Raw genomic sequence first — 24,397 nt, 5'->3', positions numbered from 1 at the left:
AAAAAAAAAAAAAAAAAAAAAAAAGACAGTACAGTACTGGCACAAAAATAGAAATATAGATCAATGGTACAGGAGAGAAAGCCCAGAGATAAACCCACGCACATATGGTCACCTAATTTACAACAAAGGGGGCAAGAACATATAATGGAGAAAAGACAGCCTCTTCAATAAGTGGTGCTGGGAAAACTGAACAGCTACATGTAAAAGAATGAAATTAGAACACTCCCTAACACCATACACAAAAATAAACTCAAAATGGATTAAAGACCTAAATGTAAAATCAGATACTATAAACCTAGGGGAAAACATAGGCAGAACACTCTTTGACATAAATCACAGCAAGATCCTTTTTGACCCATCTCCTAGAGTAATGAAAACAAAAACAAAAATAAACAAATAGGACGTAATTAAACTTAAAAGCTTTTGCACAGCGAAGGAAACCATAAACAAGACGAAAAGACAACCCTCAGAATGGGAGAAAGTATTTGCAAATGAAACAACAGACAAAGGATTAATCTCCAAAATATACAAACAGCTCATGGAGCTCAATATCAAAAAAACAAACAACCCAATTAAAAAATGGGCAGAAGACCTAAATAGACATTTCTCCAAAGAAGACATACAGGTGGCCAAGAGGCACATGAAAAGATGCTCAACGTTACTAATTACTAGAGAAATGCAAATCAAAACTACAATGAGGTATCGCCTCACACTGGTCAGAATGGCCATTATCAAAAAATCTACAAACAGGGGCTTCCCTGGTGGCGCAGTTGTTGGGAGTCCGCCTGCCAATGCAGGGGACGGGTTCGTGCCCCGATCCGGGAGGATCCCACATGCCGCGGAGCGGCTGGGCCCGTGGGCCATGGCCGCTGGGCCTGCGCGTCCGGAGCCTGTGCTCCGTGGCGGGGGAGGCCACGGCGGTGAGAGGCCCACGTACTGCCAAAAAAAAAAAAAAAAAAATCTACAAACAACAAATGCTGGAGAGGGTGTGGTGAAAAGGAAACCCTCCTGCACTGTTGGTGGGAATGTAAATTGATACAGCCACTATGGAGAACAGTATGGAGATTCCTTAAAAAACTAAAAATAGAACTACACATGATCCAGCAATTCCACTACTGGGCATATACCCTGAGAAAACCATAATTCATAGAGTCATGTACCACAATGTTCATTGCAGCTCTATTTACAATAGCCAGGACATGGAAGCAACCTAAGTGTCCATCGACAGATGAATGGATAAGGAAGATGTGGCACATATATACAATGGAATATTACTCAGCCATAAAAAGAAACAAAATTGAGTTATTTGTAGTGAGGTGGATGGACCTGGAGTCTGTGATACAGAGTGAAGTAAGTCAGAAAGAGGAAAACAAATACTGTATGCTAACACATATATATGGAATCTGAAAAAAATGGTACTGATGAACCTAGAGGCAGGGCAGGAATAAAGACGCAGACATAGAGGATGGACTTGAGGTCACAGAGCGGGGAGGGGGAAGCTGGGACAAAGTGAGAGAAGCATCAACATATATACATCACCAAATGTGAAATAGTTAGCTAGTGGGAAGCAGCACAGCACAGGGAGATCAGCTCGGTGCTTTGTGACCACCTGGAGGGGTGGGACAGGGAGGGTGGGAAGGAGGCTCAAAAGGGAGGGGATATGGGGACATATGTATGCATATGGCTGATTCACTTTGTTGTACAACAGAAACTAACACAGCATTGTGAAGCAATTATACTCCAATAAAGATGTATTAAAAAATTGAAAAAAATGATGTATCTTAAAAAAAAAAAAAAAGCTTCCAGCAAGGTATTTTGTACATACAGGTGAGCTGATTCAAAAATGGATATGGAAAGGCACAGGCCCTACAGTAGCTGCAACCTTGACAAAGAAGAATGAAGTGGGAGGCATTCCTTTCCTGATACTGAGGCTTATTACAGAGCGACAGCCATGAAGACAGGGTGGAATTGGCAGAGGGGCTGACACACAGATCAATGGGACAGAACAGAACAGGGACCCAGAAGCAGACCCATGCAACTATGCTTGACTGATTTTTGACAAAGGTACAAAAGCAAGAAACAGCCTGGAACAACTGGACGTATACCGGCAAAAAGAATGACCTTGACCTCAACCTCACCCCACACAGAAATTCCGTTACTACCTGCTTGGCCTGCAAGCCCCCTGCCAGAGCTTCTTGTGTGTTCCTGCCTACCCTCGGGGCTGGCCCCTCAGAATCTCTCGGTGGAGCCCAGCTAGCTGCCCAGGGTCGTGAGGCAGTGAGGAGGGCCCAGCCCTGCTGAATGCCTCCAGAGGGGCATCTCAGACACCCTGTCCATCTCCACCTGCCCCGAGGCCACAGATAGAAACGGGCCCTGGAGCCGCCATGCTGCCTGGCCTTTCTAACCATGCTTTCCTGGAGAACTGGTGGTTTGTGGGAATCACGTGGCTGGAATGCAGGGCCCGGCTGCAGGCCCTCCCCCCACCCCAAGCTTTAGAAGGCGCTGAGCCCTGGAGTAGCCTCTGGAAAGGTGGTCACTGGATGCCACCTCTTAGACAAGCTCCTGACGGCTGCCTGGACTCACCAAGGGAAGGGCAAGGTCACTTCCACGTTCAACTGTAGCGACCCGGGGCCCCTGCCGCTCAGAGGTGGCCTCGTGAAGGATGGCCCCTCCTTATTTCTCTTAGACGTTACTTGAAGTGGGGATGGCAGCAGCACAGAGGGCCACCACGGTCATGGTCCTTTCTGGGACGCTTAGTCATCTCCCAAGGTGGCTGACTTTGGTCTCCAAATAAATGCACCCACACGAGCCTGCTGGGGACCTCAAGACGAAAGCTCCCCAGGGACGCCCCCCCAACCCACCCATCTGTTCCCCCTGCTGCCAAGGTTGTCTGCTTGCCTGTCACCTCGGGCCACCTTCCCCACCCCGAGGTTTGTCCTGTGGCTCCCACCCCGTGTTCGGGATCTCACTTCTCACACTCTTCCTGCCACGCCCTCCAGGACACAACCTCAGGCCCCTGCCCACCAGCCTCCCCCTCCGCAGCCAGTGGGCAGGGAGCCCCCAGCTCGGGATCCCCCCTGGCCCAGCCCAGCCTGGTACGATTTTGCTCTGGAAAGGGTCCATCGCAGACTGTGTCGCACTCTTCTTCAAATCCATACTCCTCGAGTGAGAGAGAAAGGGCGCTGGGGGAGGCGGACAAAGGCCCCCAGGGAAAGCAGGAGGCCTCCCAGCTCTGACCACTGGGGGCAGGGAAGGAGGACAAGTGGAACCTTCCATGTACTTAGCAGGAGAGGCTGCAGCAAATTCCCCCCCTTACAGAGGAAGAGAAGGAAAAGGGAGGAGACACAGCCTGGAAAACTACCAATTTAGTGTTTCAAAGACTGAAAAGGGTACGATTACCTTGCGTGCTGAAGCCCGCGGTGGCGTCTGGGTCCCCGGAGCCGGGCTCAGTCACTTGCGGGTCCCCACTTGGAATCTATGGGAAGAAAGAGGAGGCCGCGCGTGGGTACTCTGCTGTCTGTGGGGCACATCACAGCAGCCTCCAGAACGGCAGGCTGACCCTAGAGCTTGTCTTCTAGAGACAGGTGCTCAGGTTGCAATCTTCTCCCCTAAATGTGTGGGGCGGGGGGTGGGAGGGTGAAGACGCCATTGCCAAGGCCAAAGCCCCTTCCTCCGACCTTCTGCAATCAGAACCGTGTGTCCCCGAGGGCCCACCCTGAGCCCACTCACCTTCCGCTTACGGGCACCATTTGGGGCTGGCGGAGGCCACACAGGGTCCCCCCTGTCAGCAGAGGAGGTGGGACAGCCCCTGCCCTCACTTCCCACCCCCTCCTCTCTTCCCTGAAGAGTAAGCCCACGACACCAACACTCATAGCACCCCAATGCTTTGGGCCGGCAGTTTGGACACAAGTGGGCACTGAACGAGCTCTGGACGCCCCAGAGCTGCATGTGCCCTGCCCTCCCTTCTGCCTTCCGCACGTGGGATCAAGAGGCTGCTCCCAAGGCCGCCCTCCCTGCCTAAGCTCTGCCGGGGTCCCAGCCGCACAGGGGGCCTATGCCGGGTAGAATGCGGGGCCCCGAGCCCAGTCACATGCCATCCCTTCCTGGTGGAGGCTGGCCGTGAAGCTCGAATGGGGTTGGACCATCATCACACTTTTGCAGCTTTCTTCTTGACTGAGAAGAAAGGCCTCGGGAATGTGAGGGGAGACACCAGCCTCCTCTGCTGGTCAGGGATGGGGCACGTCTGCTCCCCGCTTGCCGGGCTTCGATCTGCCCCACGCGAGCGCGTCTGTTCCACTGCTGCTTTAGGGCACAGCGGCCCCTCCCAGGCCGTGCGCCTGAAGGCCATGAACCCTGTATGCACGTGTCCCTGTGCCATCTCAAAACACGATTTCTGGCCCCTTGTGGTATTTCAGAACTGCTTGCCAATCATGAGCTGGGGGAGGCCAGGGAAGGTGAGGCGGGCCCCTGCGGCCTGGTCTGGTTCCAGCTCAGTAGTTATATTTCTGCCTCCCTGGACTCCTGCCCCTTCAATGGGGTAGCTGATGGCGCCCACCTCTCCTCTGTCAAGTGGGCTGGCGTTGCAGCAGGTGCTGGGCTGCCGCTGAGCAGCAGAAAGCTGCTCAGATGGTCCCTTGGATCCCACGTGTATGTGATACCGTCCTGCACTCAACGCTCCCTCTCTGCCAGGGAGGGGATAGAATGGGAGAATTCACACCACCCCACACCAATACCCTGTGTGGAAAATCTCTGTCAAGAATCTCCTGCCAAATCAAAAAAAAGGGACCATGCCCCGGAGGTTCGTTTCCTTTCATACCTCTCTTCCTGTATCTAACCCTCAACTGGACTCTTTTTCTTTTTTGTAGGGGTGGGTGGCAACTTCAGTCCTGAAAAAAAAGCTTCTGGTAATAAAGAAATATACATAAAACAAGAGAAATAAAACACACAGCGAGACAAGGTCAGGAGGAAATTGGATGCGTGTCATACTTTGCAGAAGCATCGCTGGCTTCCCTCTGGCGCCCGGTCAAATTTGGTTTCAAGAGGAAACAGCTCCTGGGAGCAGGAAATTGATCACCTCCAGCGAGCAGGGTGTCAAGCACTGAATTAGAATGTGGCCTCCCCTGATGTCCAAGGCCACCTTGCCGCAGCAAGGCCGCTCACTTCACAGGGCATTGTCCATGAAACACAAAGGCAGTGGAAGAGATGCATTTGCGGCATAGAATTGAAGTTGAAATCCGAGTTTAGCAATAAAGGTTCATAACACAGCTCCCGCAGGGCTGTGAGAGGAGAAGCCTCATGTATAACGGAACGTGGACGCTCCAACGCCTGCATTTATTTATTCCCAGAGGCACTATTTTGACCACTTATCGTAATTGAAAACTCAATCGGCATTTAGGCAAATAAGCCAAGTTCCCCTCATCTCCCTTTCTCCTAGGAACTTGGGCCAGAAGACGTCCTATATGGAAATTCTGCGCTATTTCTGTAATGAGTTTGCCACTCCTGGGTGAGGTCAGCTGGCTATGTCCCAGGTTTACAAAAAGCTGTTATCAGCCATCACTGAAAAGGTGCACTAAGGTTTTCGGCTCGTGTCCCAAGGCAATCTTCGAAGCTACTTCACTTACAGACTTTCAAATGTAAAGGTCATTTCATTCGAAAATATAAATAATAACTTCGAGGACTTGGGGTTGGACACACCTCTGTCACGTCCATTGCCTTTCTCACCACTTCTCGTCCCACCTGCCATATTGCCACCGAAATTCCTAAAGCACTGCTGGGCCACGTCGACCCCAAACGCCCAACTGTTCAAAGGCAGCTCTATAGTGTGGCATCCCAGGTCATGGAATCTGCACCCAAATGATTTCTGTGAACCCCCTTCCTGCCCTTCAAGCCCCCATGAGCCTCCCTGGTTCACACGCCTGGTCCCACGCAAGGTGGCCCAGCTGGTCCTTGCTCTGAAGCCCCAGAGAAGCCCATTCTCTGGTCCCTGTCCTGTGACCACAAGGAAGCGAATCCCATTGGTCTCCCGATCCTATAGCCCGTGGACTGGCGCACAGTCTCACCGGGCCCCCAGAACACACGCTGTCATTCACACAGGGGCATCAACTAGGCAAATTCTCAGCCACTTCCCTGCTGTGGAAAGAAACTCCCTCCCTCCAATCTGGCCCCAAAGCCACAATCTCAGGCCACGGGAAAGAGAACGCATCGCAACCCAAGTCAGAACGGAACCTGAATGTGGCTGAAACACGCGGGTCAAAACGAACGTGCTGGCTCAAGGGGGGGCTTTTCTTCCCAAATGAAAAATCTGTCCAGATGAGCGGTCTCGGCCGCGTACAGACCTGCACAGCCTCTGCTTGCTTTCCAAGGGGGCGGGCGTCCAAACAAGTGCAAATAGGCCATTCATATGCGTTTGTCCTAACAAGGGGGTAATTACCTCCTCCTGGCCCAGGGAGCGGGGGTGGGGGGGTCCTGCTGTAAGATGGCTGCTCGTGGCTGTCCCGTCGGGGGACTGGGGGAGGGAGGAGCTGGCAGGTGCAGCCTCCCCTGCGTGGGCGGGATGGGATCCTGGACTCCCAGACTCCCTGGGGGGTGTCTGTGGAATTGAAAAGTGCTGTCAGCCCACGGGGTCAGAGAGAATCAGCTGACGAGGTGCAGCTGCCTCCTCGGTGCTGGTGGCGGCGGGGGGCGGGGGGGGGGGTGCCTGTGGCAGCCCATTAATCACAAGTGCTACCAGCCAGGTGGGCAGCCCAGGAAAGGGCGCCACGTCCTCCCGGGGATAACATTCATGCAGGGGCTTGTAAGCTGGCGGTTTCTGAGCCAACGCAAGCTAATGTGAGACAGGCCTTTGCCCTTCAAAAGTTCCTCCCCAAAATCTTTTGAAAGAAATCTCCATTTAGAGAATTCCCCATTCTTTTGGAAAGTGAGGTCACGTGGGTCTTAGAAACAGTATTATCATCCTCTGATATAGTCTATTCTTCAGAAAAAAAGAGTAAAATAGTGATAAACACTAGGTGCACGTGTCGGGGGTGCATCAGATGTCACGCCCAAACCAGAGGCTGCTTCCCAGCACGCCGGGTCCTTGGAGGCCCGGCGAGGCCGGGAGCATCATGGGGTATCTCGCCGGCTCCAGCTCCGCCACTCGCCACAGGGTGGCGCACACAGACCCGTGAATCACGCACGGTTCCTCTCTTCTGGACATAGAGTAACAGCTCACAGGGACGAAGGAGAGGCAGGCTGGAGCCTGCGGCTCTGTGAGGGCAAAAGGCAGGGTCGCCGTGCAGAGGGGGAGGCGGCAGGGCTCCTCCCGCCCCCAAGGTGGCCGAGGAGAGTCACACAGCCTTGTGGGCTTCCTGGGGTTTCCAGGCCCCTGGCCGCCCTGCTCGGTGCCCCTGCTGGTTACAGGGTGAGCGGCCCGTCTGCACCTGGTTCAGTCCCCTCCTGCCTTCCTGCCTTCCAGGGACCTCTCTCCCCTGGCCCTGGGGAGACAGCTCCGCCCTCCAGCCCTGGCATATCCCCATGGTAACCCCTCCCACTCTATTCCCACCCACCCCCTCTAACTACCTCCTATCCAGCCTCTTCATCGAGCATCTTGCCAGAGCGATTTACTCCAGGCCCCAAAGGTGTCCTTGGAGCAGCCGCAGTGGGGACTTTGGTAGCCATGCAGATTCTCAGCAGCCCCCTGACCCTGAACTCCGGAGCCCTGGAGGTGTGCCCGGCCATCTGCATTTGATTGACAAGCCCTCCAGGGAGTCGGGATGCCCACTGGAGGCTAGAAACAGTGGTCCCCACACCCTTGCTTCCCCTCCTCACATCCCATCCCCTCCGCTCCCTGACGCCATCTGATCCTACCATGCCCCCCCCACCCCGCCCCGCCCCACCCATCCCCAGCAGCTGCTCCTGCCAAAGTCACTGGCAGCCTCTCGAAAGGTGAGCCAGGTGGACAGGGCTCAGTCCCTCACAGCCTCTGGGCAGCATTTGACCCATGCCTTCCTCCCTGACCACTGGTTTCTGAGTCCAGGCTTTCCGGGACCCCACCCCATGCCCTCTCCTAGGGCCTCAACCTGTCCAGGTCTCCAGGGCTTCCATGACCATCTTTGCAGCGAACCATGAGCTCTCTAAGGCCCCGACCTCAGATCCTAGCAGCCGTGGACACTTGCTTGGATGTTCTGATGACCCTGGCACCCAGTGAGGCCCAGCGGGTGGGTCGGCCCCCCACCTCATGCTCACCCCTCCCTCAGAGCCTCTGCAGGAGCTGCTCCCTCCCCAGCAACATCCCTGCCCCTCCTCCCTGACCTGCGTCCTGCCGCCCACAAGCCGAGGCTTCATCTCCCAGGGTCCCTGGACACACGCAGGGACCAGCATCCCTGCCCAGGGCCCTGCAGCACCCGGGGCTCCACTCAGGGCTCTGACCGTTATCACAACAAGCGGTTTCCGTTGACAATATTGATTTGAACTGTTTTTATCATGAAGAGAAAAATAAACCCACTCCAGGAAGGCAGAATGCTTTGCTCCGCTTTAAAGGGAAAAATTCCAGAGAATTTCAGTTATTATAAGTCTAGAGATGACAGTCATGGTCACACCACTGCCTCCTTCCTCACAGCCCCATGCCTCTGTTTCTCCCGTGAACGGGAAAACAGCCAGGAGTCCCAGCCGAGTCCCTCTGCCGTGGGGGCCTGGAGAGCCTCAGGACCTCTCGGTGGGAGCAGGCCTGGAGGGAGGCCCCGGGGTGTCAGGAGCCTCTGCCTGGGCCAGGGTGGGCTGGGTGGCTGGCCGGGGCTAGGGGCTGCTGAGCAGTCCCTCCCCAGGACCCCGAGGAGAGTCTGTCGAGCCTCGTCCCTTCCCGTCACACAGCCACTGGCCTGCAGGACTCGATCGCCTTGTGGACGGCACTGTCTCTGGTCGCATCCCCTGAACGCTGAGCCCAGCACAGGGGACCCGAGGGCTGATACTCAGGGGGTGGCGGGAACGGATGGGCCCTGCCGCCCGGCCAGCTCACCGCGGGCACCTTCTCACAGGGCGACAGTGCGAGGTTGGGGCCTGCACCGCCTCCAGGCGAGGGGCTCCCGGTGGGGACACGTGTCAGGGCAGCTCCGTGGCCGCTGAGACATCACAGCGTGCCCCTGGTGCTCCGGGTCTGTGTGTGTCTCCTCTGACGGATGCGCAGGGCCCAGGAGTGGCTGCAGCCCCGTCCTGGTGCCCCTGCCCCCTTGATGGCTGCCCACCACGCCCCAACCCCTATGGTGCCCTGGGGGACACCCGCATGGCCCTACCACTCCGTCTGCACTTGGGCACCATATGGCCTTTCCCGGTGCTCACATCTCTCTGCCCTGGCTGGTGCCCCTCGATATTCAGCAATGACAATGACGAGGGCGAGGATAATAATACCAAGAAAGGGCACGTGGCTTTTGCTGAGTCAGACCCTGCCACGTGCCCAGTCCTGTCCATTACAAACATCCTGTTCCATCCGATGTGCTTGGTACTATCATGACCCCATTTCACAGATGAGGAAACTGAGGCCGCATGTCCCGAATGCCTGCCCGCTGGGATCAGGCACCTCCCTGGCTGTAGCTGCCAGGCCTCTGACAAGACCAGGAATCCAGACGAGCTCTCTCAGGTGTCCGGATGACTTTGACAGTGGCCTGTAGCTGAAACAGCCCAGAGACCCCTGCATACTCAGACCATGGCCCAACCCCACCCCGGGGGGCCTCTGCCCACGGGTCAGAGCCTGGGCCCAGTCTTTCTGCACTGTGTCCCCAGCACATCTGAGGGGAGGCAAGGAAAGTCAGCACAGACGTAGGGTTGGAAGCCCCGCCTGGCTGCCACCTCTGCAGGATCTGCTCGCTGCACCTGCTGCCTCTGCTCCCCCACGACCGGGCTAAGACGACCAGCGTCCCACAGCTTTGCTGAAAGGCTGAGGGAGACGCCAGCGCAGGCAGCAGGACCGGGAACGGGGAACTGGCCTGTCGGGGTCGGGCTCACCTGGCTGGTGGGGGTCGGGCCCACCACGGCCTCGTAGGGCGGCGGGAGCTCGGCGGGGTAGAGCAGGCCGGGGCTGTTGATGGTGACGCGGTACAAAGTGCCGAATGGGGAGGAAGCAAAGTCCAGGTGGAGGCCCCTGGAAAGGCAGAACCGCGGAACATCACTCCTTGGGTAAGGAGCCCGGACCCGTCCCGTTTCCCTCAAAGCGATCAGACCGATTCCCCGCCTGGAATGCTCGTGTTCGTGAAATAAAAGCCTCATTCATCAGGCAGTCCTCACTTTTGTTTTTTGCTGGAAACTGACACTTTCAGTAAACTCTATGGCCTTTTCCATGACAATTAAAACCATCGTACAGCTGATTCAATCTTTAACTAAATGTGACATGTTCTATTAAATGACCATAAACCGACAGCAGTATTGTGTTTTGTGAAGAGTGGAACAGGGCTGCTCCTGCCTGGCTGGGTTTCTTCTCTGATGCCCTGCAGTGAGGCCACCGGAAACGCACGGGGCTCTGAGCCCTCCCACCTCCCCGGGCTCTGCTGTCTGATCCAACAGGCCTTCATTCGCCTCCCCCTCTGCTCACCTTCCCTGACAAGGAGCACCTCCCCTCCCCCAGTGACGGCCTCCCATCCTTGGGCCCCAGCATAGCTCAGGGAGGTGTCCCCAGGGAAGACCCACCTGTGGGCCTCAGTGGTGGGCGTGCAGGTGTACTCCGGGGGATAATAGGGCGGAGGGGGCAGTGGAGGCACAAACTCATCAAAATCCAGGGTCTGGTGGAGGACAGTGCCATGCGGGGTCATGCAGGCCGGGCTGACGGAAGGCGCCCTTTGTGGAAGGAACTGCAAAACAGAGAGGTTCCGAGATCAGGACGGCTGCGGTGGCTCTAACGTTATGACATAGGTCTTCGTTATGTCTAACGAAGGTAACTGTGCAGAGGCTTTAATGATGCACTTGGAACTCAGGTACTTAAACCCGTCCGTCAAACCGTGACGGCTAAACACACATTTAAAACGGCAGCTCCGGAGGATCACACCCCCTGCTCCGGAGCCTCAGCATGTTCGGTTCCCACACTGCTACGCAGATGCCTGTCTTCTGAGGCAAAGCACAGTCCGGGAAGTTAGGTTCTGTTGCTGCCACTAAACCTGTCTCCTCTGATGAAGAGCTTGTGGTCAGAGGGGTGCCTGCCCCCCAGGGCTGAAGACAGCACTTCCTGGAGTGAGTTCCTGAGAAAACACCAGACTCTCAGGATGGCCCTCCCACGCCCTCCCCAACCCCTACAGTGAAATAAACTTGGGCAAAGCCACTTTGGTACTCCCTCCTTGGGGCCCTGTCATGTGCATTATGAGTGTGTTCAAGGCCCTGAGAAGGCCTGCACCGAAAAAATCCGTTAAATTGTTTAGCCCATTCATGGAACATTCTTCAAATATTTTGTGATGGGCCCCTTTGGACACACAGTATCCATCACTATTTGGCAGTTCTAGGGAATTCACACACTTTGGAAAAACACTGCTCTGAGGGAAAAGAATCCTTCATGAGCTCTAGAACATTCTGGGGGGCAACCTCAAAACACAGAGGCTGCTTGAGCAATGTGAGGTCACATCACTTAAAATGAAGCTGTCTCTGCCTCATTTTCCATTTTTGTTCTTGGGAGGCACCACCCAATACCTGCTGCTCCTTCCATGGGCCACTGCTCTCCAGAGATGACCTGTGGGGTGGAGGTAGCCGAGGCAGGCTCCAGGTCCAGGGGACACCTCCCCAAGAGTGCCTCCAGCTGTGGACAGACCCCAGGCTACTGAACACTATGCTCTGGGACCTCCCACTGCATGGGGGGCGGCAAGGGGTGGGTGAGAGCAAGGACCCAGAGTCAACTGTCCATGGCCAAGCAAGGACAGTTCCACGAGGAAACAGTGAGCTCTCCAAGCTCTGCAGGAACCTGCAGAGATCCACAAAGGGTTAATGTAAAAGATGATATCTGAATGGGCCTGAAAGAGGAAGAGGATTTCAATGAGTGGGCTCACAGAAGGGGCTCCGAGCTCAAGAAGAACAGGTGAGCTAGTGGAAGATGTGTTTACGGAGAGCAAATTTCGGTAAGGCTCTAGAAGTTACTTCCTAATTCTGGGGGCACTGGGGAGCCCGCGAGGGTGCTGGAGCTGGGCAGCAGCTCTACTGAAGCCGTGTGGTAGGAAGTGCCTCGTGGCAGCAGCGGGTGCGGTGGTGGAACATTTCTGGACAAGTACGGGTGAGGTCGCGATTCTGAATACAGTCCAGTGCTATGAAATCAGCAAGCTCTAGACTAATGCAGAAAGAAGTGGGGGTGGGTGGGGGGCACGTCTAAACGTGTGACACCTGCCTCCTCCACACACAGCACGGTCCTTGCCCCTCCAGCTGGTGTGACCCACGGTTTGTATGTTTAGCGGTCTGAGATAGGGGTACATCCATGGCCAAGGGCGGGGTGGACATGTCTGCCAGCCTTGACTTTGGAAAGCTGCTCGCCCTGCGGCTACTGCAGGAAGCTGAGCAGCCAGCATGAAGCCAAAGGTCCTGGAGGTCTCACGGGGGAAGATTTTGAATTAGCCTCATCAGAAATTAGAAAAATCAATAACATACTCAAGTGTGAAATGCAACAGCCAAAGCGCGTTTCTGTGGAAGATCCAATCCCACCAGGAACGCGAGAGGTGAGGAGGCCCAGGCAATCCTATTAGCAGGTTTAAATGAGTCAATGCAGTCGCACAAGGGAGGCTTTTTAAAGTCTAAACGACCGTCTCCGTTTCTGCCCTGAACTCCAATGGCCTTTCCGGGGGGTGGGGCATCGGCCTATCTTCGTGGAAGCGTGTCAGACTCAGCAGCATTTACCCCGGCTCCTGGGCTTCCACAGCCGGAGGCCCGCGAGTCACACCGACATCTCCCTTGACACCACTCAATATCTGTCTGACGAGGCAGCGTCTGTATGGGAGCCCAGGGTCGCCAGCTCTGGACTCTGCTCTGAGACAGGGGTGTTGAAGGTCTGCACTCTGCGGTCCCAGGCTCCCTTGCAGCTGGCATCCTGTTAGATTCTGCCAACGGGGACGCGAGGGGGAACCCGGTGAAGAGGCGGCAGGGAGGGGGCTTCCTGTCACTGCTCCTGCCCCTATGTCCTCCAGCTCTAAGGGTGGCAGAGCTTCTGCTGTTGTCTCTGTGTAACCTCCAGGCCCTCCTTGCTCCTCTGCCTTTCACCCCCGGCTAACCAGCTCCCCGCATGAGCTATGTCGAGCTCCTTTTCTCTCCTGCGCCCCGGCCATGGGGTCCATCATGGGGTCTGGTGCCGAGGGCCCAGCAGGTGCTCTATAAGCATCCGTTCCACAGGTGAACACCCGCCTCCTCACTGCCACCTCCTGGCAGCCCCCAGGTTATCTCCTCCTTGCGGAAGCATCTAAATCATCTCTCTGCCTTGGTCTTCTTCCTCCTGTTCTGCTTTAAAAAGCTTTGTTTAGGGGCTTCCCTGGTGGCGCAGTGGTTAAGATTCCATGTTCCCAGTGCAGGGGGCCCAGGTTTGATCCCTGCTCAGGGAACTAGATCCCACATGCATGCCGCAACTAAGAGTTCGCATGACACAACTAAGGAGCCCACGAGCCGCAACTAAGACCCAGCACAACCAAGCAAATAAATAAATTAATTAAATAATAATATTTTTAAAAAGCTACGTTTAATCCAATGTGATGAGGTCACTCCCTTTAAAAACTCTTTTACGAGACCTCTGCTCCCTGAATCCCACCTAGTTTCCAGCTTCTTCACCCACTAACCTGCTGATGCCCCAAATTCCTCCATCTGCCATTGGAACCAACCCCAAGTACCAAACTCAGGCTGTTCTCTCTCCCCAGATCCCGCCTCCTCTCACCCAGCAACCTCCTGGTCATCCTTCAGGACCCACAGAAATGCTTGCTGCCCACCCGCACCCTCCTCAGCCCCTCATCTGCAGGGTGATGGCCAGGCACAGAGCCAAGCCTGCATCTGGGTGCGCTGGGGAGGAAATGCGCCCTGAAGCATCCCTTCTTTCCCAGGGGGTTGTGCTTGCCCTGGGCCACCTGTAAGAGCCCTGGTTGGTCCGTGTGGTGACAAAGGTACACCTGTGCCTGGTGAGCGAAGTGAGGTTGGTACCTGGTTGCGGTGTTCACACACCTGGCGTGGGCATCATCGCCCAACCCTCATCTTCCATAAAAGAGGAGTCTGCATTTTAGACCCTGCCGGGGAGAAGCCCATCCTCAGGGGTTTGTTCTGGAAGGTAGGACCCATCTTAGGCACGTGCTATCCTTGGGAGAAAGAGCAGGATTATTGCCACAGTAAAAGTTTTCTGAATGGACCTCTTGCTGGTGAGCTGGAGCTCTCCCCCTGTGCTCCGGACCCTGGAGTGATGCCCGTCCCGGTCACCCTGTTGCTCTCTGGTCCTGCCACCCTTGGAGGAGCACGGCTGCCTCCTCAAACAGGTTCAGACCAGTTTTAGTTACTACTGTAATTTGCAATGGAATTATGAATGCAGATGGGAAAACTTGCTTGTTCCGTGAAAACCGAGTTGAAGGCTTTGGAAAGACTCGATAGCTAAGCAGGAATTGCTGCTAAGGTAGGTCCCGGCCAGGCAGTCACAACAGGGTGGAGGAGAATCGTAAAATATCCAATCCAAAGGAACTAAATTTGGAAATCATGGAGGCTGCGAGTTCCATGAACTTGATGCAGTAAACACAACCTGATACACCAAAGAGACCCATAATCAAAGAGAAGATCATGGTCCCAAGCCAAGACTGGGGGACAAATGCTCATTTGCATGTTTAAGGCCAAAATAAAATGTTCATGGTATGTATCATTTTTATGATTGTCTGCTGTGGCTGGCTTTTTAGGTCAAGCAGACACCCATTATTGGTCCTGATCTGAGAGGGTTAAGTAGCACCTATGACTCAGAGACCTTCCTGCTGAACCCAGACCTCAAGGAAGGTCACTGTGGGTCAGAGGAGGGCCGGCCTCAGTGGGGAGAACTGGAGAGGGGAAGATACAGGTGAACTTGAGTGATCTGCGGGCTCCCAGGGGGCACTACATCCCTGCCTGTCCGGCCAGCACCCATTCCGAGCTCCGTGGGCAAGCCCACAGTAGCGTGTCTGTGACGGCCACGGTACCCTGCCTGCAGCTTCTGAAGCAGCTCTGCTTTACAAGGTGTAGGATGAGTGGAAAACATAGATGACTGTAATAAAAGATGAAGTTAACCAGTGTGTGCGAAATGGAGATGCAGGTAATAGCAGACCACGTCCCCGAGGCCAGGTGGTTGGCAAGAAAGTAAGTGGGGAGGAGAATAGTTTCATGGAAAACTGAGATTACACTTAGGAAATAAAACTAAAAATACGAGATTATAGACACTTGGGAGGTAAATGCTTTCTCCACTAAACTGTATCAATACACTGAATTTTATCATCAGATGGTCTTTTGCCACTATTTCCAAACACATTAGAGGAATTCAGCTTGATAAAGTCTGACAATAGACGTAACAATTTGCATCTCACGTAGATATGCATTCATTATATGAATTCTCCCCAAACTCTTAATCATCCCAAAATGCTGGTCCACAAAAATAAGAATAAAATTATGGGTTCCTTCCACGTGGGCTAAGGCCTTTGCTATGAGTCGCAGTCTGCTGAAGGGTGCCCCGTGGTTCTTCCTGCATAAACTACACCCGTAAGACATTCTCTGACTTTCCAGTTCTGTGTTTTTACAGCAGAGCCTGAACTTCAAGGTACTTGGGAAGCAATGTGTATGTAGACACCCCTTCGATTTTTTTCAGGTTTTATCCCAGCCCCAGTCACGTCAGCACAGGTTGGTCAAGAGAGTTATACTGGGGCTTCCCTGGTGGCGCAGTGGTTGAGAGTCCGCCTGCCGATGCAGGGGACGTGGGTTTGTGCCCCGGTCCGGGAAGATCCCACATGCCATGGAGAGGCTGGGCCCGTGAGCCATGGCCACTGAGCCTGTGCGTCCGGAGCCTGGGCTCCGCAACGGGAGAGGCCACAACAGTGAGAGGCCCGCGTACCGCAAAAAAAAAAAAAAAAAGAGAGAGTTATAACTGTATGTACAAGGAGAACCATTTGCAGAGGCAGAAACAGAACCCAAATCAAAAACAAGTAGCAACTCAGATAGAGAAATGGCCAAATAACTGACGTGACTTCCATCTCATGGACCACTGCAGATATTCAAACATCTCTCTTTCTGTTGACTTAGCTGGATGGCCATGATTGTTTCAGGTTATAAGATTAAGTTGTAGAGTAACATACGTGGTGTGATCCCATTTTGGCAAAAAGAGAAGGAATAAATGAAGGAAGAAAGGGAAGGAAGGAGAGAAAGATAGAGAAAAGGAGGGAGGGAGGAAAAAAGGAAGATAGACTATGTTCATATGTTTCTATAAGTCCTAAGAAATCAAGAAACAAAGGGAAGATTCACTGCAAATTGTTCTCAGGAGAATGCAGTGGGGGAGGGGAGATGATCAACTTTTTCTTTATATACCTCTATATTTTATTTGTTTCAATGATCCTATGTTACTTTTTTTTTTTTTTCTTGCGGCACGCAGGCCTCTCACTGCTGTGGCCTCTCCCGTTGCGGAGCACAGGCTCCGGACGCGCAGGCTCAGCGGCCATGGCTCACGGGACTTGCCGCTCCGCGGCATGTGGGATCCTCCCAGACCGGGGCACGAACCCGCGTCCCCTGCATCGGCAGGCAGACTCTCAACCACTGCACCACCAGGGAAGCCCCCTATGTTACTTCTTTAATTAAAGAGTTTAACAATATGAAGTAAGAAAACTAAAGTCAACTATATCTCAATAAAGCTGGGGGAGAAAAAGACTTGTAAAAAAATTAAAAAGAGCTTCTGAGCCATCCTCAGGGATAACGTAGCTCCCAGCCCCATCCGTCAGGGCGTAACCATGACCCCCTTGGGCTGTCCCACTTCTCCAAGGACACAGCACGTGTGGGCAGGCTGGCCCAGCCCCTGACCCATGTGGTAACAGCCAACCTCCATGTGGCCACCATGCTTTTACAAAGCCCATTGACACATTATCTAAGTCATCCTCTCAGTGGCCCTATGAGGACAGTAGGATGTAAACAGTCTTACTTAGAGCAGAGGAAACCGGGACAAATGGGTGGTGATGTGCCCAAGGTCAGGTGCTGGTCCCACGGGCGCCATAGTCACGGGCTCCCCGGTGGCTCTGCAGGTCAGTGGGGTAACCGGCCTTCTGAGGAGAGTAAAGCTTGGTCTGTTCCACAGTCCGTGGTCACAAAAGGAGAAGAAAACACACCAGCAGCGAACTCATCGATTTCTATTTCCAAGCCAAGGGTCTGAAGTAAACTTACTCACCGAGTATGATACTTAGCCATGAAACAGCCAGGGGTTCTAACGGCAGCTGCTGTAATTGCAGCCATACTTTACATCTGGTTGACAAAGTACACCGAGGACCACCGCCTTTACGGTCACAGCCGCGATGTCCCGATCACAAACCGGGACGTATTCCCTCCACGTATTTAAGAATCAAAATAGTTCACATCTGAGTTCTCACCAGATATTTAAACAGGGCCCCTCCTGAGTGAGAAAAACGAGGTTCAGGGAGGTTCGTAGGTAAAAGCCGTGGGACCCCGACCCAGATGTAGCTGACCTCAGACCCAGGATGCCAGGCCGCTCACTTTCTACACAGAGGACTGACAATGGCCTGCACGTTACGTTTCACCACATACACTATCTTAGCTACGACACGCTTTCTTCTTACTTAGTTGGTAATTTGCATTTTAATTCTGAAAACCTAGGGAATAACAAACCTTCAGCATTTCCAGCCCCGTGGTTCTGTGAGTTTGGCCAAATTGGTGTGATATTTCCAGATCGAGAGTAAAATCAGCTGAGGCGACCGGAGCCCCACAGTACTTAACCTTCCATTACACGACACGCTGGAGAGAATCGCCAGCCTGAGGCCTCAGCGAGCAAGGCCTGAGGTTCATCGCTGCTGAAGAACCGCTTAATGAGGTATCTTTCAGAAGACTGCCGCCTCTCGGAAAGGTCGGCCCGGCTGTGACAGCTGTGTGGATGTACACGGGGAGAACGAGGCTGCACACGATCAGAGCCCATGAATTTTTAACGCCTGGGTAATGATGCTCTCTGGCCCTGCACCTGGACGCACTGATGCACTGCCACGGGGTGGGTGAGAAACAACAAAGCACACAGGCTCCTATAAGAAAAACTGGCCTTTTTTTTTCACGAGATGCTTAAAACATTGGGGAGGGGAGGCAGGGCAGGTCTTGGAGGGGCCACGGGGAAGAGGGAGGGCAGGGTTCCTACCCTTAGCATGAACAGCAATGTCTTCCCATCACTTTCCCTTTATTTGCTGACTTTAGTGGTAACGTAGTGAGCAGTGGGCTGTGTTCCACTCACACAAATAACGAAGAGCCGTCATTATTTATTGAGCATGTATTAATAAGTGTGTGACCTCTGCTCTTGGCCTCATCACTCCCATGGGGACCAGCGCTTCCTCTTCTCTAAGACCCTGGCCAGGGTTCTAATGATGGCTGGCCAGTGACCTGTCACTGGATTTTGAGCTCAGGGTTAATTAGCAAATCTGCAAAGCACAGAGGAGCAGTTTTTCAGTTTGAGAAGAACTCATCTTCTAAACAATCTTCCTTTATTTTTTTTTTTATTTTTTGCGGTACGCGGGCCTCTCACTGTTGTGGCCTCTCCCATTGCAGAGCACAGGCTCTGGACACGCAGGCTCAGCAGCCATGGCTCACGGGCCCAGCCACTCTGCGGCATGTGGGATCTTCCCGGACCGGGGCACGAACCCGTGTCCCCTGCATCGGCAGGCGGACTCTTAACCACTGTGCCACCAGGGAAGCCCCGAATCTTCCTTTATTAAAAGTGAATTCTGAATAGAGCCTTGCTCTGGAGGTGCCGGGCCTAGAGGACATCTCAGGCTACAGGACTGTTGCTAAAATTACTCAGGGACACAAACCAGGGGCTATCTAGAGGCACATGATGGTAGCTGGACCCTGTCAACAAGGAGCTCCAACAACACCTCAAATAAATACATCAGTGGCAACAAATGTGTGCGTTTTGTCTTCCAGAGGGCAGAATGGAGTGACCTCCAAGGATCTCCAAGCCCCACGCGCTGTCGGGGCTTCTGGATGGAAGCCAGCGGTGCCCATGATACATTGGTCTCAAACTGGCTGGGGAGGAGGGGCTGGAGCCTGCCATTTTGAGTGTGCTGGGGAGGAAGGGGGGCCACTCACCATCTGCAGGACGTCAGCGGAGACCATCTGCATGCAGCACATGGCTGTGGCCAGCGCACACACGATGGTGGACAGGACGTTGAGGGCACACACGCTGAAGAGCAGTTCCTGTGGGAAAAGATGCGGGAGGACATCAGCGTCATCTTGGCAACGCAGACGGCAGGCTCCCCGGCATTGCCGTCAAGGTCCGGGATGAGGATGTTCAATTGTGGGTTTCTTTTTTCATCATCAAAACTGGCCTTTTATAGACACATTTGTTTATTCTTGGTTTCTACATGGTTGATCAAATTACTCTTAGATACTAAGTGACGTAGTTTACAATTTTGATAATTATTAGGTAGTCACTGTCTAAGAAAATCTTCAAATTGCCAACATTTGAGTAGGTGGGCAATCTTTGTCAGTTATAAAGTGTAACTGAAAATTTTGATAAGAATTCCAAGTTTTTTAAACTTCTTTTCTTGAGATAACTGTAGATTCACTTGCAGTTATAAGAAATCATAGAGAGATCCTGGATACCCTTCCCTCAGTTTCCCCCATGGTAGCATCTTATAAAACTATAGCATGATATCATAACCATGACTGACAATGATACAGTCAAGACAGAGAACGTTTCCATCACCACAAGGATCCACCCTCCCTGCCCGTGTTGCCCTTTTATAGACACACTCACCTCTCTCTCCCTGTTCCCCACTCAATCTCCCTTTCCAGACCCCTGTCAACCACTAGTCTGGTCTCCATTTTTATAATTTTGTCATTTCAAGACTGGTATACAACTGGAATCATAAAGCATGTAACTTTTCAGAACTGGCTATTTTCACTCAGCATAATTCCCTCAAGATTCATCCAAGTTGCTGCATGTATCAATCGTTCATCCCTTTTTATTGCTGAGTTCCATGTTTGTTCATTCTCCAGCTGATAAATAACTGGGCTGTTTTCAGTCTGGGGCTATTACAAATAAAGCCCAGGAGCATTTGTGCACAGGTCTGTGGGTGAACATGAGTTTTTATTTCGCTGGGATAAATGTCCAAAAGTACAATTGCTGGGTCATATGGTAACTGAATGTTTAGTTTCATAAGAAACTTCCTAATTGTTTTCCAGAGCGGCTGAAACATTTTACATTCCTACCAGCAATGTATGAACGATCCAGTTTCTCTGACCCCGTGCCAGAATTTGATATCACTATTTTATTTTAGCGATTCTGATAGGTGTGTAATGATATAGCATTGTGGTTTTAATTTTCATTTCCCTCACAGCTAATGATCTTTTCAAGTGCTCACGTGCTATCTGCTTATCCTCGTTGGTATCCTCTGCTCATAACTTTTCCCATTTTCTAGCTGGACTGTTTGCCTTTTTTTCTTTTTTAACTGAGTGTTGAGAGCTCTTTGTGCATTCTAGATTCTAGTCCGTTGTCAGATATGTGGTTTGCAAATATTTTCTCCCAGTCTGCAACTTATCTTTATCTAGCCCTAGATCGTGGTGATTTTCTCTCTCTTTTTTTTTAAGCTTTTATAGTTTTACGTTTTACATTTAAATCTGTGATTCATTTTGAGTTAATTTTTGAATAAGGTGTGAGGTTTAGATTAAGGTTTATTTTTATGTTTTTCATTTTGATCTCTACATATTCATTGCTAGAATACAGAAATGTGGTTTGTATCAATATTTGTATTTATCTAGTATCCTGTGACCTCGGGATTTTCTTCCATGCTTAATTTCTTCCTTCCCAATTTGTATGCCTTTCATTTCCTTTTCTTGCCTATTAGCACTAGCTAGAATTTCAAGTATCATGAATAAGAATAAGACGAATAAGACGCCGAGATGAGATATCTTTGTCTTATGCTCTCAGAGGGTTCACTCATAGCATTTTAACTATCCAAATACAATTCATTCTTCTTTAGATAATTTACTGTCAAATCCATGCCAGAAACAGAAAAAAAAAATAACCACGATTCACAAAAATGACCAAACATTTAGAATAATTATATGTCCTTCAATATACATACTCATACGCTACTCACACGGTAAATGCAGAAAATACTGTAAATACTCCAAAAATTATTAGGAAAAATGGATCTTTCACCAGAAAGACCATGGTATTAATGAGGTTAGTTTCAATTTTCTAATCAAGCGGTTGACAAATCCTCAAGACGAGGTGGGACATACTCATTGTATTTCCTCGTTAACATGAATTGTACATGCACTGTGAATGTTTCAAATGATGGTCTAGTCTGGGAGCATGCACAGGTCTTGCTCATGGATACTTGAACCCATGTGTTCTAATCAATAGCACCCTTTAAGAAAGTTCCCCAATCTTCTGTAGGCTGCTGTGACTACAGAAGGCTTTGCCCAACCCCCTTCCTCAGAACCTGCTCATTTGTTCTCAAGACTGCCTGTAAGATAGCCAGAAAGGGTGTGATTATGATAATATTACAGAGGACAAAGTTAACCTACCATGCAAATGTGAATACAGAGAACAGAGTCATGTTTTGGAGATTTGTTAGGTGGAACTGAAGCAAGTCTCAGCTAAGGGCTAATTATTCTCCACTCCTGAGGTCAGAGTGTTCTGAGAACCCTGAACAAATGTGGGAAGAGTTGCTACTCTCAAATCTGAGTACTGGACACTGTAACCTCTAACCCCTTTCTCAGACTCAAATAGTTTCTTCATGTGCGTCGGCTAATCAGCATTCAACTGAATACTCCAGGGGGCCCCTCTGAAGATCCCAGGGTTCTCTCCCCTCCAGTATTCTGTCCTTGGTCTCCCTCAGACCCTCAGCTCTGTCAGCTCAACTCAGGGAGTCTGCAGGGATCCCCCTGAGTTCCCCATCCTGCACTGTCCCCTGGAGACTCTCCCCTCATCGGCTGACCATATTTCAAGGATCACTGTCCTTCACTGTCTGATGTTCAATGTCTTCGTATTTTGTCAGGTTTTTGTTGCTGTTCTTGTTTCAGGTGGGCGTTTAAATCCAGTCCCTGTAACTCTGTCTTGACCAGAAGCTCTTGGTGGCTCTTAGGCTCATCTAAGTATCCTCTGTAACATTCTTAGGGCCACCTCAAGTGTCCTCTACGAAGTTGCTAAAGACGGAGTAGGATGGGAGCTCAACTGTGGGAAACGGCAGGCACAGATGGGGTTGGGAAGAGGCTATGGTGTTTGGATTTTATTTTGTAGGCAATGGGATACTTCTGAAGATGTTTGCTGTTGGGAAAGAGATAACGCAACCCGTTTTCACAAATGATAGAGACCTTTTGCAGAACCTGGGACACAGTTGGTGCTGACCGTTGAAGTGAATGCCCCTCTGAAAGTAACATTAATTTTGAATATAGTCTCATTTGCAACCAAGTAAAACTACTAACAAAAAATAAACACAAATCATAACCTTTTGTTTGAATAAGCGTCATGAGGCAAACACTGCTTTATGTCTCACGGAGCATATTCACTGGAATCACACACCAAAAAGACTTCTTTTTTTCTTCTTCTAGCTGTTTAAATGCATGGCTTTCTGCTAGATGACTACACACCTGGAATTGTGTCTATGTGTTTCTTCAGAATTCTCTTTCTGGCTTAAATAATGCCTTTACCTCTGCCCTTTGATGGGCAAGCACTGAAATCCAAGTTCTATGAAATCTCTTTACAAGGTCATTCAAAATGGCAAGCGTGAGGACAAGGTGGGTCTTGCATAGTGTATCCTGAGTTTTGCTGCTGGTCACTCTGCATACTTCCTCAAATACAATTAAGGAAATCATGTCTATAACGAATCAAGTATAAAACAAAAACAAAAGGAGATACTTAGGGAAACCTACGAATGATAAATTCTTTAAAAATTCTCTCCAAGACGAGTAAATTCCGAATATTAACAACACAACAGAAAAAGGTGACAGCCAGGAGAAATTACGCATTAAGAAACACAAAATTTAGGATTTTGATTCCCCTGTTTGTTGAAAATATTATTGTCCAGAGGACAAAGGGTCTTATATTCATTACTATTAGCTAATTCACCAGTTTTTTTTTTTAACATGTTTTTGTTTCTTTGAATAAAACAGAGATTCCAGAGGAGACTGTTATCAGGCAAGGTATAATGAAGGAAGATGAGGAAAGGCTCATAGCGTAAAAAATAAGCGATGAAACCCATGGCTAACAATAACTGTACATGTGTTATAATTACAAGGGATGGGGTTGGGCTTTATCAGAATTATCCTCTGGAAGCTTCCCAATTACTTGACACAGTAATCACTATCTTAGGGAGTCTTTCATGGCAACAACTGGAGTTCAGTATGGAAAAACAGGATGTTAGGAAAGGTCAGTGGATGTGGTGCAGAGACTGACGAAAGAAACCACGCCTGTCATTATCTTCTCTGTCCAAGGTGGGAAAGGCCAAGTCAAGAACTTGGGTATGCCCTGATCACTCTTCACCCAGACCACTTCCTGGGGTTGAGTTTGCAACAGGCATCCTGGAGGAAGGAGGTAACATGTCCACTGGACAAAGTGGAGGCTCACTACAAAGGCAGCAGATTCTCCAGGCTCAGTGTTGCCTTTCTGTAATGCCCACCACATGTGCGGGCATCCATGAGGGGCCTTTGTATCTTTCCCTGAGACTTGAGGGGCATGAAGAACTGACACAGCATGAAGCTCTCGCCACTGCTTTTGCCATGAGTGAGAAAGTCCTTTGTCTCTGAACTGGGAGTCTCATGTCTTCTGCCAGAGAAGTAGCAGCAAATTCTAACAGGTGCAGCAAATTCTAACAGGCTAGTTTGTTAGCTTGAAAGCAAGTATAATCTCAGACCCTGCACAATTCCTGACAGCATGTTTCCCTCTTCAACAAGAGCAGAGACCAGTCTTCTGCTATTCTTTACAGTAGACGATCTCATCAAAATAGGGGTCTGGTAAATATATGTTTGAAAAACGTATGGGATATTTCATTATTCTTTTCTAAATTTTCAGTTTAGACTAGAAGGAAATAACAGGCTTAATTTCCAAATTTCCAACCACACGCCAGAAAAATTTACCATCACCTTGAAATAATGTTTTTTTTCAGAGTCTTACATCAAGATTCTGCAAAAACTCTTGGTCATATGATCAGTGTGTGTGTGTGTGTGTGTGTGTGTGTGTGTGTGTGTGTGTGTGTGTGTGTGTGTGTGTGTGTGTGTGTGTGTGTGT

At 51.1% G+C, this 24,397-nt stretch overlaps 1 protein-coding gene across 1 annotated transcript in view; it reads right to left on the bottom strand.

Annotated features, from left to right (window-relative positions):
- The window catches only part of ENTREP2 (endosomal transmembrane epsin interactor 2), a 364,454-nt gene that overhangs the window by 15,438 nt on the left and 324,619 nt on the right, over positions 1-24,397 (bottom strand). The window contains exons 5-8 of the mRNA XM_027089095.1: positions 19,249-19,356; positions 10,654-10,814; positions 9,976-10,111; positions 3,400-3,475 (exon numbers count right to left, since the gene is read on the bottom strand). Coding sequence (XP_026944896.1) covers positions 3,400-3,475; positions 9,976-10,111; positions 10,654-10,814; positions 19,249-19,356 — 481 coding nt within the window. The remainder of the gene's footprint in view (positions 1-3,399; positions 3,476-9,975; positions 10,112-10,653; positions 10,815-19,248; positions 19,357-24,397) is intronic.

Source organism: Aethalodelphis obliquidens, unplaced genomic scaffold (genome assembly GCF_003676395.1).
Source record: "Aethalodelphis obliquidens isolate GAN/ISIS:26980383/991018 unplaced genomic scaffold, ASM367639v1 scaffold65, whole genome shotgun sequence".
Taxonomy (NCBI): domain Eukaryota; kingdom Metazoa; phylum Chordata; class Mammalia; order Artiodactyla; family Delphinidae; genus Aethalodelphis; species Aethalodelphis obliquidens.
The sequence above is the reverse complement of the archived record's forward strand: the minus strand, read 5'-3'. Positions and strand labels throughout refer to the sequence as shown.